At 47.3% G+C, this 15,597-nt stretch overlaps 1 protein-coding gene across 1 annotated transcript; it reads left to right on the top strand.

The window, feature by feature from the left end:
- The first annotated feature begins 8,759 nt into the window (after nt 1-8,759).
- LOC116942680 (tribbles homolog 3-like) lies at nt 8,760-15,597 on the top strand. The gene is made up of 3 exons (XM_032954903.2): nt 8,760-9,845; nt 12,281-12,573; nt 14,140-15,597. Exons 1-3 carry the CDS (start codon nt 9,582-9,584, stop codon nt 14,687-14,689), a joined length of 1,107 nt encoding a protein of 368 aa, XP_032810794.2. The 5' UTR covers nt 8,760-9,581; the 3' UTR covers nt 14,690-15,597.

Below are 15,597 nucleotides of genomic sequence, written 5' to 3'. Positions count from 1 at the left end.
CACCCCCTCCTCCACCTCTTTTGAATTTCGCTTTATTTTTTATTTTATTTAATTCCCGGGTAGTGAAGCCAGTTTTAAATTAAAAAAAACACTTTTCGTTAATTGAAACAATTGAGTGATGTCAACTGCGTTGATAGTGGTGCACAATTAACGGCAACTCAGCTTTGTCAATAACACTGCGGTCTTAAATGGAACACATATATTAGGCGACGTTTCGGGCAATGGCCCTTGTTCATAGCACAATTTCATTCATGTGCTATGGAGAAAGGGGGTGATTGCCGAATGATTAAGTGTGAAAGTGGGGCTGTCGTTTTATTAATAGTCAGGCAGACATGGCAATTTCCTACTCGTGTTATAATGATTACGGAGCATTGCTGCAATAGGGCCCTGCAAGGTTCCTGCAATAAGTAGTGCTTTTGTATTAAAAAAACAGCCCTGCGGTGAGATCACCATAACAGTTGACATCGACAAGGGTCAAACGAATTTTGACGAGGGTTAACATCTTCTCCTGCACACCACGTCATCGTTTCCCGTAGTTGTTACACAGATGGCACTAATACGGTGGGGATGGGGGGGGCAGTTGCTGGAAGATTTGCTGATTTATCCCAGGATGTTTCTGTTGCACGTCGTCGCTTTAAGATGTTTCTCTGTTCATATTTTTGTTTGTTGCGGTTGCACCCGACTCGAGAGCCGCATGGCTCACAGGGCTATACCTAATACATGAAACTTGAAACCTGTGGCGAGCCTGCTCCTAGAGTACGTGCCACATGCGTCGTTGGGACCTGTGCTTGGTGGCCGGCCTCTGGATTCCGCTAATAATGCCAGATCTGGACCACATGCTGCCCTCTCCCATGATGTACAACGTGTTCCGCCCATGGGATCCGCCTCTTCCTGAAAAATATCCGGAACATTTTCTTGACACGTGTGAGGCCTGGACCTCCAAATTGCGAAACGTAAATTCTGCAAATAAATTCCTGGGGTACTCTTTATGTTGGACCGTAGTTGCTTTGTTAAAAGTCTAACTTCCTTACTGAGAGTGCCACGAACACACATTTTAACACTAAAGTCAGTGAATGCTGTAGCTTTACTCATCCATAGTGGTTTATTTAGCCCATCAAAAACCCATATTCCTACTCACAATTCCTGTATTATTACTATATGCACGTTACTAACTACGAAGGTGGTTCAAGTTATTCTCTGACTTTTGTCTCGAGAAGAGGGTTTTAATTCCAGTATGACAGCTCGCAAATTTCTCAAGACGGTCTCCATTTAAACCACAGTACTTCTGCCACAATTGCATAAGTAACCTGAATGCATTTAGCTGAGAAGTGCCAAAATCCGTCACTACCATTCTTATCTTCCCACTGAAACTCCTCAAAAGAGAACGTGCATGGGGCTCTTACCTAACTACTGCTGTTAAATAATATATGCAGTACTGTATATACAATGTAACTGGTATTGGGCAAACATCCCAATGTTGAAAAACTTCAGTACAGTACGGTACTTGAAAATTATTTAATTGGTATTACACGTGGCAACATCGCCCCCTGCTGCAAACACCTTGGCAGGATCCTCCTTGAAAAAGTTTCTGAAGACTAAGGCTTTTCCGGATAAACAAGCGTATTAACAAATCCATTGTTGACAGTACCTATGAACTGAAACCATGTCATCACCATCAGCCTGAGTCGTGTTGGTCGTTGGTTCAGCAGTGATGCTGTGATAACTCAATTCTCTCCACCTCTTGCAGTCTTTTGCCATCTGCACGTCTGCTGCTTACCTCCCTGTTCACTATCCAGCTAGTTCTTGGCTTGCCTCTATTGCTCGCCCCTTTGACTAGGCCCTCCCTGTAGAATGGCCGTCGGAATATTTATGGAGGGCCAAGACAAAACAGCATGGAATGTACTGTAAAGCGCACTGACAGTGAGATACACGAACTGTTATATTGCAAGGCATCGTGAAGAACCACCACGTGGCCCTCCCTGCATGCCCTCTGTTGGGCGCGTATTCGTGGGTGCAACATTGTGCACAACCAAATTATTTTCCACCGATTTAGCGAAGGTGAAAGAGTAACCAACTTTTTAAATTCATGGGCGTAAAAGCAACATGTCAGCTCTATAGCTGTCTCACACTTTCAGACACTACAAATGTAATCTAAGTCGAGGTTATTCCATGCTTCGAGTTGTGCCGAGATTACTGTGCGCATCCTTCTAAGAAACGGGTGAGCCATCTGTGCAAAAAAGGTGCTCAGTCGAAAGGCTAACGTCCTTCTCAGCCCTTGACAATCCCCATCACATGAGAAAATGTATCTGTGGAGGCCACCATCATCAGCCATGATCAATTCACTGCTGGATTAAGGCCTCCCCATGCCACCGCCACCTTTTCACGATCTTGCAATACACAAACCAACCAGTACCTACGGTCGACCTCCTTTCGGAAAGCACTTATTAAATAGTTTGGCTGCAACACACCAGCAGCAAGAAATACAGAGTGCTTTAAAAAAATGTAACACTTATATGGGACTATCGTTTTTTAAAGGAAAAAGAACGGATAATACACAGTAAAATAACAAATGTATGTTAATAGCTTCAGAAGGTCAAAGTCTCCACTTGTTCGCCATCAATGTCAACACGTGCCTGGAATATTCTCCAGGTGGTCTCCAGAGCCCGGAGGCAGCACATTTATTGTGGTATTGTTGTAAATTCTCAGAAGTGTGAACATTTTGTTGAAACAACCTGTATATAACAAGAGGTGGGATAGACATGCCCTCTTCTGGTGCGTGCATGCATCGCAGTCTGATCTCGAACCATCTCTTCCAATACGATGCAGCTGTTACCACGACATGACAATACTACGACATACAAGCCAACAACACAATAGTCTTTTTTAAATACATTAATATCGTGATTATTGTTGCTCTTGTTGTTTTTCTAAAGTATTCCAATTCCCAAGTATATAATTGACCAAATAACCAATGCCCCGAGTTTCCTGGCTGGCTGCTGGCTGGGATCCTCGCCACTGCCACGTGGCGTCAGGCGAGCCCGGTGACTGAGCGGGAAGCACGTGGAGTTTACGGATCATGAGGATACCGGATACAAATCTCATTTTTTATTTTAATAATGTGTTTTGTTTGTAATTGAATCATGAAAACATTAGTAAAATCTGACAATTATTTTAAGAGAATATCATATTTATGTATTGTCCTTCCCGGCACCTCCGATTAGCACGGTTGGCTACGTATCCGTGCGAAAGAAATTCAACATACGTACATATCAGACGACTGTATATATCACACAACTAGCTGGATAAACGGGATGTTCCGTGTAACAAATACACGTTCAATCGAATTAAAACGGCGGAAGAACTTCGGAATAGATAATAGATAGCGACACCGAAAAGGTGGGAGTAAGTAAATGATACAAAAGGCTGGAATGGTTCACTTAAAATTGTGGCACCTGCGATTTAGCACGGTTGGCGAAATACACAAAAAAAATGCTCTAAAGTTAAAATTTGTGCTCTTAAAAGTAATTATTTCGACAGAATATTCTTTAAATCCTAGAGAATATTAGTTTTGTTCAAACCTCACAATTCGTATTATATTGGCTTTTTATTACATTACATCAGCTGATTACTTTTAGTGCTCTCAGTACAGGATTGTATGGCAACAGCTGTTTATATTATAATTACATTGGCATGCATATGCGTTTAATGCCTCAGCAAATCCAAGCGCCTTACAACATCTCGTTTCAAACAATTCGCAGGGCACCCCCAGTGGCAGCTGTACCCTATGCGACGCAAAGTGACTTCAGCAACAGGGCATTAGTCTTACCAATGGGTGGGGGAGGGCGATTGTTGCTGCTTTGTACGTGTACATTACAACTGAATAATTGTGTATGTGGCGATGTTGATGCGAGAAACGGGATGCGATTCTATCTAGGGTTATCGATTGCATCATTATCGACACACCATTGCGCCGTTATTGCAACATGCAAATGGGTCGCTATGCGGTTGAAGAGTGGCGACCCATCCAGCATGCGCAATTGCAAAACAACATTCGTCCACTTGAGTGAGCAATTTCACGGAAGCTCCCCAGTAAACATGCCAACGTTGTGTTCACGTAATGAGTACGAGTGTATGATTGTACGAGTATGTGTGAACGTGTGTATGTATGTATGGTGGGTGAATAAGAGCGTTGTGTTTATCTTGTAATCTTAACGTAATGGTACGGGAGTGCCAAGATTCCGGCTGTCACCAGATCACCCGGAGTGCACCAGATCACGGAAGCTCCCCATTAAACAAGCCAACATTCGTTCAACCTTGACGTGTGGTTTGGAACCTTTGGACGAACGTTGGCCCAGAGTCCGATTATTTACTGGATAATCATGAATGAGCCTTGGTAGTGCTTGGATGGGCGACCACCACGCATTAACGCGTTGCTATCGGCTGTTTCGGGGATACATCGTGAACAGCATGGGGCAAGGACACATTGCTCCTCCACCTCGACCAACCTGCACCTTTCAGAGTGGTAAAGTATGGCCAAATAACCCCCATGGTCCGCACGGCGTAGTGACAGCTCCTTACTCAGCAGGTAATTTGACAACAGGCCTGTAAATGTACGTTTACGATTCCAGTTTTAACAGTAAAGTTGTACTACACAGTATCGCGTTGACTTGTTTACTAAACTGATTTTACGATGTTCAGTGATGCGCCTCAACTTCGCTTTGTGTTCACTAAAAGGGACACGGATTAATCATCACAGTCACAATGACCTGGAGGTGTTCCAGCCTCCACAGCTGACGACACTCGCCAAGTGATTTCTGGCCATGTGGCCTCCCCTCTGACGTGTGGTGGCTGTTGTGCCTTGTGGGGAGCGGTGGCGCAGTGATTAGCGCACTGCGCTAATAAGATTCCCGCTCACGGCCAATACCCGTAACGATTATCCGAACCGGTCCCGGGACTCGCCAAGGTCTACTCAGCCTCAAATGAGTAACTGGTGCGGTGTGTAGTAAACATCGCCACTGGGGAGACAAAGGCGGCCGGGCGTGGTGCTGGCCACCCACCACCACGTGTGCCGTGCCGGCCTTTATAGGTGCTGCTCGCTAACAGCACTTGCCCCTACAGTCTGTTACAGGCTACACGGGGGATCTTTGTCTGAGTGAGTATCTGAGTGTCTCTCAGTGTGTGTATGAACGAGTGTGTGTCTGAGTGGGTGAGCGAGTGTCTGAGTGGGTGAGCGAGTGAGTGTCTGAGTGAATGCGTGTCTGAGTGAATGCGTGTCTGAGTGGCACTGTGTTTGAGCGATACTGTGTCTGAGTGAGACTGTGAGTGTCTGAGTTGAGTGTCTGAGTGGGTGAGCGAGTGTCTGAGTGAATGCGTGTCTGAGTGACACTGTGTTTGAACGATACTGTGTCTGAGTGAGACTGTGAGTGTCTGAGTTGAGTGTCTGAGTGGGTGAGTGAGTGAATGCGTGTCTGAGTGACACTGTTTGAGCGATACTGTGTCTGAGTGAGACTGTGAGTGTCTGAGTTGAGTGTCTGAGTGGGTGAGTGAGTGAGTGAATGCGTGTCTGAGTGGCACTGTGAGCGATACTGTGTCTAAGTGAGACTGTGAGTGTCTGAGTTGAGTGTCTGAGTGGGTGAGTGAGTGTCTGAGTGAATGCGTGTCTGAGTGACACTGTGTTTGAGCGATACTGTGTCTGAGTGAGACTGTGAGTGTCTGAGTTGAGTGTCTGAGTGGGTGAGTGAGTGTCTGAGTGAATGCGTGTCTGAGTGACACTGTGTTTGAGCGATACTGTGTCTGAGTGATTGAGCGAGTGAATGTCTGAGCGAATGTGTGTCTGAGCGAGACTGTCTGAGCGAGTGTCTGAGTGGGTGAGCGAGTGTGTGTCTGAGTGTGTCTAAGTGAGTGTCTGAGTGAGGCTGTGTCTGAGTGAGACTGCGAGTGTCTGAGTGTCTGAGTGAGATTGCGAGTGTCTGAGTGAGACTGCGAGTGTCTGAGTGAGTGTCTGAGTGAGACTGCGAGTGTCTGAGTGAGTGTCTGAGTGAGTGAATGAGTGAGTGTCTGTGTGAGACTGTGTCTGAGTGAGACTGCGAGTGTCTGAGTAAGTGATTGAGTGAGTGTCTGAGTGAGACTGTGTCTGAGTGAGACTGCGAGTGTCTGAGTGAGGCTGTGTCTGAGTGAGGCTGTGTCTGAGTGAGGTTGTGTCTGAGTGAGACTGTGAGTGTCTGAGTGAGGCTGTCTGAGTGAGGCTGTGTCTGAGTGTCTGAGTGAGTGTCTGAGTGAGACTGTGAGTGTCTGAGTGAGTGTCTGAGTGAGGCTGTGTCTGAGTGAGACTTGAGTGTCTGAGTGAGTGAATGAGTGAGTGTCTGAGTGAGACTGCGAGTGTCTGAGTGAGTGAATGAGTGAGTGAGCGAGGCTGTGGCTGAGTGAAACTGTGAGTGTCTGAGTGAGGCTGTGTCTGAGTGAGGCTGTGTCTGAGTGAGACTACGAGTGTCTGAGTGAGTGTCTGAGTGAGTGAATGAGTGTCTGCGCGAGTGTCTGAGTGAGGCTGTGTCTGAATGAGACTACGAGTGTCTGAGTGAGTGTCTGAGTGAGACTTCGAGTGTCTGAGTGAGGCTCTGAGTGAGGCTGTCTGAGTGAGACTGTGAGTGTCTGAGTGAGACTGTGAGTGTCTGAGTGTGGCTGTGTCTGAGTGAGACTGTGAGTGTCTGAGTGAGTGTCTGAGTGAGACTGTGTCTGAGTGAGACTGCGAGTGTCTGAGTGAGTGTCTGAGTGAGTGAATGAGTGAGTGTCTGAGTGAGACTGCGAGTGTCTGAGTGAGTGAATGAGTGAGTGTCTGAGTGAGGCTGTGTCTGAGCGAGACTGTGTCTGAGTGAGTGAATGAGTGTCTGAGTGAGACTGTGTCTGTGTGAGACTGCGAGTGTCTGAGTGAGGCTCTGAGTGAGGCTCTGAGTGTCTGAGTGAGTGAATGAGTGTCTGAGTGAGACTGTGTCTGAGTGAGGCTGTGTCTGAGTGAGTGTCTGAGTGAGACTGTGTCTGAGTGAGACTGTGAGTGTCTGAGTGAGTGTCTGAATGAGACTGTGAGTGTCTGAGTGAGTGTCTGAGTGTCTGAGTGAGTGTCTGAGTGAGACTATGAGTGTCTGAGTGAGACTGTCTGAGTGAGTGTCTGAGTAAGACTGTGAGTGTCTGAGTGAGTGTCTGAGTGTCTGAGTGAATGTCTGAGTGAGACTATGAGTGTCTGAGTGAGTGTCTGAGTGAGACTGTGAGTGTCTGAGTGAGACTGTGAGTGTCTGAGTGAGTGAGTGAATGAGTGTCTGAGTGAGACTGTGAGTGTCTGAGTGAGTGAATGAGTGTCTGAGTGAGACTGCGAGTGTCTGAGTGAGACTGTGTCTGAGTGAGACTGCGAGTGTCTGAGTGAGACTATGAGTGTCTGAGTGAGACTATGAATGTCTGAGTGAGACTATGAGTGTCTGAGTGAGTGTCTGAGTGAGACTGCGAGTGTCTGAGTGAGACTATGAGTGTCTGAGTGAGACTATGAATGTCTGAGTGAGACTATGAGTGTCTGAGTGAGTGTCTGAGTGAGACTGTGAGTGTCTGAGTGAGTGTCTGAGTGAGACTGTGAGTGTCTGAGTGAGACTATGAGTGTCCGAGTGAGTGTCTGAGTGAGACTGTGAATGTCTGAGTGAGTGTCTGAGTGAGACTATGAGTGTCTGAGTGAGACCATGAGTGTCTGAGTGAGACTGAGTGTCTGAGTGAGACTATGAGTGTCTGAGTGAGTGTCTGAGTGAGACTGTGAGTGTCTGAGTGAGACTGTGTCTGAGTGAGACTGTGAGTGTCTGAGTGAGACTGTGTCTGAGTGAGACTGCGAGTGTCTGAGTGAGACTATGAGTGTCTGAGTGAGACTATGAATGTCTGAGTGGGACTATGAGTGTCTGAGTGAGTGTCTGAGTGAGACTGTGAGTGTCTGAGTGAGTGTCTGAGACTGTGAGTGTCTGAGTGAGACTATGAGTGTCTGAGTGAGTGCCTGAGTGAGACTGTGAGTGTCTGAGTGAGTGTCTGAGTGAGACTATGAGTGTCTGAGTGAGACTATGAGTGTCTGAGTGAGACTATGAGTGTCTGAGTGAGTGTCTGAGTGAGACTGTGAGTGTCTGAGTGAGACTGTGTCTGAGTGAGACTGTGAGTGTCTGAGTGAGACTGTGAGTGTCTGAGTGAGACTGCGAGTGTCTGAGTGAGACTATGAGTGTCTGAGTGAGACTATGAATGTCTGAGTGAGACTATGAGTGTCTGAGTGAGTGTCTGAGTGAGACTGTGAGTGTCTGAGTGAGTGTCTGAGTGAGACTATGAGTGTCTGAGTGAGACTATGAGTGTCTGAGTGAGACTATGAGTGTCTGAGTGAGTGTCTGAGTGAGACTGTGAGTGTCTGAGTGAGACTGTGTCTGAGTGAGACTGTGTCTGAGTGAGACTGCGAGTGTCTGAGTGAGACTGCGAGTGTCTGAGTGAGACTGAGTGATTGAGCGAGCGAGCACTCTGACGTCACTTCTCGTCCACAGAGGCTGTTTACCTCTTGACTTATTACGTCACCGCCGCACCAGTTCTGCTTTCATTTTGCGCGCCCGAGGGGGGGCTCGAGTGCGGGGGGGGGCGCGAGTGCGGGGAGGGGGGCGCGAGTGCGGGGGGGGGGCGAGTGCGGGGGGGGCGAGTACGAGGGGGGGGGCAAGGGCGGGGAAGCCGAGGGCTGGGCGCCGAGGGGTGGGGGCGAGACGGGCTGACTCAATCGCTGCCTCGCGTTTCACGATGTGGCCAACGAGAGAGAGCGAGGCGAGTGCGTGGTGGTGGTGGTGGTGATGATGTTACACACTCCCTCCTTGCTCCTCTCTTCCTCTATATCTCACTCGTTACACAGGAGGTTGCAGCTCAGCCTCGCCGTGTGCGTGGTGGGGATGGGAGCCGCAGCTCATGTTGTTTGTTGATTTTAAGTCACGAAGTTAAGAGACTTCGTCGTTTTGTGGTAAACGGCGTTCTTTTTTTTTGTGTGTGTTTCGATAACGCTGTGCAACCGGAGTGCAATACCTCGCAAACGTCACTTGTCTTAACTTATTCAGAAAACCTCGACGTTCGGAGTAGCGTTTCAGTTAAAAAAAGAAAGTCTCATGAAATAGAAACGTAGGATACAAAATATAAGGTAGTAACGGTGTAAGTCTATGTGCCACGTGCCTTTGTGTGGTCCAAAGAGTTTGGAACTCGCTCCTGTCGCGGACGCAATTAATGCGCAATTAAAATTAGGGGCTGATGCAAGGGCCGCGTTTGACCTGCCGGGGGTCGTGAAGGTCAACTCGACGATTACTTCACCACCGTTGGGTCAGTGTGTGCGCGTGTGTGTGTGTTTGGTAGCTCAGACGTGGCGTGGCGAAACCACCAAGCCAGCCGCAGATTGACAAAGCTTTTGCGAGGGGGGCGGGGAGGAGAGCTGTTTACAAAGAGGCGCTCGCTCGGCCTGGCGGTCAGAGTGTCCCCCGGGCATCACACGTAGCACATCGACACGGGCACCGCGCCGCATTTCCTTCGGCGACATTCACTGCGACCCGATGGAAGGGACTCGCCGTCTCCAGGAGGCCCGGCCGACTTCCCTGCTCGGCAAGAGGGCCCGGCCAAGCTGCGGTGGTGACGGGGCCCTCCACCAGACCCCTCGGCACCACCCGGACCGCGAGGGCCTCCCGCCGGCTTTGGCCGCCGTGGAGCCGCGTAGCCACTGCCCGGCCAGGGTCGGCGAGTACCTGCTGGTGGCCCCGCTCGACGTCGGAGGCTACAGGGCGGTGCACGAGGCCACGGGAAAGGAATTCATCTGCAAGGTGGGTTGTGGGTTTGAGAGAGGAGAGACGCATGAGTGGTGGTGGATGGGAGCCACAGACACCCGGTTCAAGCCTCTACTGTGGTTGAGACGTAGCTGGGTAGCTTTAAAGGACACCCATTGGGTTTTTTAATATATAATCAAAGACATGTGTAAAAAAGCTGAGTTCAAGTGCTGAGCCCGGGTGGATTTCGCAAATCAGATTGCTGTCGGGACGACGTTTCAGTCCGAGTGCGTTTTGGTGAAAATCGAATAATTATTTAGGTCATGAGCTGATTTCACGTATTTTAAATGGAATGCACTGACTCTTTATCGGTTATAGATTATATCTCCTGTTCTTTTCAACTTCAATTCTTGACTTCCTTTACAATGCAACGATGATTTGTGATTCAGTGCTGGGCGGGTAAGGGAGTTTCCACGTTGATTATTGGAACCAGCAATAAAATATTTAACCTTGATGGGCACGATCTGTTTTGATGCCTGGAGACTGTTGTGCTGAACGGCTTGAAAAAAAACGCGTTTTAAATAATCCACCATTAAATAGACACCACCATCATTAGCTTTATTTTATTCACTGGTGGATGAATACCTCCCCCCTGAGCTCTTGTTAGCTCTCAACAACCTCGTGATGCAACAATACTGCAACACGTACGTCTGCAAATATTTGGTGGTGCTGCTGATGCTGCGTTGGTAGTGGGTGTCTCACTCAGCACGTCGCACAATAACAACCCCAAACACATTCGTCAATAGCACTGCCATACAAAGGAAAACAAATACGTAATAGGCAACGTTTCGGTCAATGCCTCTTAAAGCAAATCGATGTAATACATTTGACTCTTGCATACAAGCTGATTTAATCGCTTCGTATTTGAGACGGGGAAGGGGGTGGGGGGTCGTTTCGGGCGTGTTGATTTGGCTCCACTCCCACGTTAATATGGACCACCGGCTATCACCAATATAAGTGTCCTGCCCAAGCCCAATTACTTTCTTATCAGCCATGGACTTGTGTAACGTTTGTAACTTGTGTATGTTATCTGATCCATTGTGTTCCTCTTGAGACGAACGTGCATATTTTGCCACCAAAAAAATCCGTGGCACAATAATATACGCGTGAATTATACTGTTAAGGAAACAATAATTACCAGTCTTTTGTTACTTTTTAACTCAAGTAAAAAATATTGGAAGTTTTGTAGGAATTTTTATACCTTGCAAATATATTGCTTTATTCTCTGAAATAACCCTGCGCATTCTTAGTATTGAAGTAATTATGGGAAAGAATAACCATAAGTGCAGTACTGAACAGAACTTTATTCATATGTCTGTGGTTATACGAAAACATGAGACTCAGATGGTACAAGTGGACACGATAATGTAAAACTATGGACGCCCTCACCAACCCAGAATATTGCAACAGGGTTACGCGACTCACGGAATGGGTGAGTGAACACACGGGGACAGTTTTGTAAAGCGAAACAACAAAGTGTCAAGCGCAAGTCAGCGTTGCACTGCAGATTGCGTACTCGACGTAGCCCACCACAATGTGGTCGGGTTTTTCTCGAACAGAAACTATAGTATGATATTACACTTGCATACATTTCACCCTGTGAGGAGAGGGGGTAGGCATTTGACAGCGGGTAGTTAGGTAGGCGGAGTGCAGAGTTTTGTCAGGATCTAATTGATTCAGCCGAGACAATATATTTACACGAGTGCGTGTTTATAATGTTGCGTCGATTGGTGGTATACACGATAGAATTATTTGGAAGAGGGGTGATCGTTATATCCTTCAACCAGAAATACCCTTGACTCAAGACTCATTTTCAAGTCTCACTTGAGTTATTTAGCTAGTTATTAATTTGATATTAGTGATGACAATCATTTAAATGGTAGTGAAAATGAAAATAAGTTAGTAGGGGTTTTTTTTTTATTTATAAGCAACGCCACTCAGTCTCAAGTTTATTATCCAAGAGACGCAATGTTTTACTACTTACTGTTTTATTGATGATGAAAATAACGAGTGATAGTGATGGCGAGAATTGATAGTGCACATCAGCGATCAATTAAGTGCTTTTGAGGCATGGATTGGTAGATCTCATCGATATATCCTCAATTCACTACCTTCCTGAAAGAGTTTTAAAACTCATTGAAGCTTTCGTTGATACGTGCTTGACATCATTATTATTATCATCAAAATGATGATCATGACATTGCTGGTGATCGTGACAATAATGACGATAGTAATGGTGATGTTGATGACATTGATGGTGATCACAAAAATGGTGATCGTGAAAACAATAACAATCATGGTGATGATCGTGACTGTTGAGATGATCGTGATCATAATAACAGTGATGGCGATGATTGTGCCAATGGAGGTGATCGCGACAACAGTAACACCAATGACGATGACACACTCCCCGTCGCCTGTGTCGCGCGCAGGTGGTGGAGGCGGCCCGCTGGCCGACCCTGCTGGAGGCGTACCGCCGCGTGTGCCCGCACGAGCTTGTATCCTCGCCCGTGGAGCTGCTCGTGGGCTCACGGCACACGTACGCGCTGCATGCCCACGCGCACAGCGACGCGCACGCGCTGGTACGGGCGCGGGGCCGCCTGCCGGAGCCCGAGGCGGCGCGACTCTTCCGCCACATGGCGGAGGCGGTGGCGCGGTGTCACGAGCGGGGCCTGGTGCTCCGCGACCTCAAGCTGCGTCGCTTCGTCTTCAGGGACCCCGAAAGGTGAGTGTGTGTGTGTGTGCGCGCGCACACACACTCACGCCTGCGTAGATGCAGCAGGGCAGGTGGCACGGCTGGATTTACTATGGGGTACATTGGGGGTTTCAGGTTTCAAGTTAGGTTTGTTTAACCAGGTGTGGAACTCTCTAGGGAGACAGGAAAGTTTCTCATTTGCAAAGGTTACCTGGGTCACCGATATGACAAGAGCAACAATGCCAAGACAAATACAAGAATGAAAGGAATATAAATCGGAGCAAAAACAACCAAATAGAAATTATAATTTAAATGCTTCAAATCTGCTCCCAATTAGTGAAATAGACTCAATTAATGTTGCTATTTAAGCAGTACATTTTCCTTTAAATGCTTGGAGATATGTGGTCTACCAACGAACCAGACAATATCTAGGATACCAAATATGATGATGGTGGTGAATACATGCGAGTTAATGTTTACAGCAATTTGCGTTTTTTTCTGTTCTCGTTGTTACAATACCTAGGGAGGATGGGACCATATCATGTGTGCTCATGCCATGTGTTGTGAGTCATGTGTATAAGGGTCAAAGTTTCTTGGCTTTTGGAAAGCGAGTTGGAGTGAGGGCAGTTTGCCTGGCAGGCTGTCTTAACAGTGCATGCCAAAGCCAGCATGAGGGGGGGAGGTCCTGGGGTGGGTCCTGGGGTGGGTCCTGTCCCACTATATATCCATTTGGCCCACCAAAATTATTTCCCTTAGCAGTATATTACTGTTCTGGTTGTCCTCCCGGACAACTGCGCTATGCTCCCCCCAATCCTCGATGAGCTGGAGCTGGGCCCGGTACGTGAGGGGGCACAGGGCTGGATATAGTGCAACTCTTCTGGCCCTTTACCCCGTATGCTTCTTGCTAAGCTCAATAATGTTGGTAATTTCTGCCTTCGACTAAACACCTTTGATCGGGGACAAAGTGCGAAAATTACAGCTTTAGCTGTAATTTGACACGTTCACTTACATACATTCATAGCCTAGAGGCACTACGTTACGCACACACCCTTGTTTTCAGTTTGAAATAATACCTTGAAATTATTAAAACATTAAAATAAAACGTGAACTCACGCGCTCATTTGCAAACATGACTCATTACTTGAACTCGTGCTTGTTATTGATCACAGAAACTTGGGGGAAATGTTGAAGTCAACGCGTAATGGGTTAAAACCCCTAAAAAAGTTCCGGACAGTCTTAAAGTTGTCCAAACCCATTTTTAATACTCTGTATTTGTTTTGAGTAAACTGTAGTGTAAAGTTGAGCTTCTATAAGGGCTTTATCCTATTAAAACTAGGCAAAGTGATCAGAGGATTGACCAAACTTTGACAATACAAACCAGAGCAAAGAAGACTTATTTGCAAATATTCAAACGCTTACTGCATTGACTACTACCCATCGATTTCCGCACTGCTATTTCAGTACTTTCAAAGACAAACCCACATTGGAAACCATTACATATTAAACACACATTTATGATTTTCCATAACTTTTTTCTATAACAGTGGAGCATTTGTAGAATAATGAAAGTTGTAATGATCCATGTCCACGCTGCAGGACGCAGCTGGTGCTGGACGGGCTGGAGGACGCGCTGCTGCTGCAGGGCATGGACGACTCTCTGACCGACCGTCGCGCGTGCCCGGCTTACGTGAGCCCCGAGTTACTGCGCTCGTCGCCATCCGCATCCGCCGGCGCTCCACGGCCCGTGCCGTACTCCGGACGTGCGGCTGACGTGTGGGGGCTGGGTGTCGCGCTGTATGCCATGCTCGTGGGCCGCTACCCATTCCATGACCCCGCACCCTCGGCCCTCTTCCGCAAGATCCGCCACGGCCGCTACGCGCTACCCGAGTGGCTCTCGCCGGCGGCACGGTGCCTCATCGGGGGCCTGCTGCGACACGAGCCGTCTGAGAGGGCCACAGCGTGGGATGCCCTCCAGCACCCCTGGCTAAGAGTTGGCGACACAGGGTCAGCCACGGCCACCGCCACAAATTCCAGAACTATGCCCGTGAACCCAAGTGTGAATACAGGCTGTGTCTGGTCAAGGAATGACGACCAGACGGTGCCTGATGTGGAGGTTGAAGAGGCTGGCGACTTGTTCTTTAGCTAAATTCATGGAATGTTTATTTATCCAGCAAAGCCCGAGTCTCAGGATACTTGACAGGAAAGTCCTGGATTGTGATGTGGCCAGTTCTAGACTGGGTACTGTTACCTGTGGGATTAAACCAAAGTACCTTGATAAAACCCACATGCATGACACTCAGTCCGTATATAAACGTCGGAAACTCATTTGTGGACTGCCATTTAGCACGCTTGGATGGATGTCTTGCACACAAGTCTGCATGAATCTCCAAGCTGCCAACTTGTATCATCGTGCTGTGTGTGCATATGCAGTATACGATACGTGATGAGCAGTGGTGTAATATGACTTGGCATCCGGAGGCACTAAGCATTAAGCACTGTCTTCAAAACCTCTGGAATTGACAGTCAAACCAAGTGCGCTCAAGGAGGCAGACACCATCCCATTTCGCATTAAATATAGAACGCTGCTCCACCCTCCCATGGAGGGTTCATTGCACAGCAATATTACGCAAACTTGCAGAATGTGATATGGTGTCTGAAACGGACCATGGTTGTAACAGTTCCGAGGGTGAGGTTGTTTTTACTTGTTTTTATAGCAGCAGGTTTTGGAAGAGGCAATATTACGATGTGCCCATGTTTTAAATGCATGTGTACCTGCTTTTTATCGCCATGTTATTTGCTTTATCAACGTATGTATGTTGAAATTCTTTCGCACTGTGCGTAGCCAAATGTGCTAATCGGAGGTACGCAGCCAACCGTGCTGCACTTGACATATACGTTTTTAACGGTTAAGAGATTGGTTTTTAAATTCTTTATAAAATGTAAACTCAAATGGTGCAAGCAGTGTTGTTTACTACTTTGAATGGATTGTTTTATCCATTTTGCATTCATGTACAGGAATTGATTGTGTTTTATAATAAAACACGTTGACTCAAA

Source organism: Petromyzon marinus, chromosome 15 (genome assembly GCF_048934315.1).
Source record: "Petromyzon marinus isolate PM22_M1 ecotype Great Lakes invasive population chromosome 15, UKy_Petmar_22M1.pri1.0, whole genome shotgun sequence".
In the NCBI taxonomy this organism is placed as follows: Eukaryota; Metazoa; Chordata; class Hyperoartia; order Petromyzontiformes; family Petromyzontidae; genus Petromyzon; species Petromyzon marinus.
This window is presented reverse-complemented; position numbering and strand designations above follow the sequence as displayed.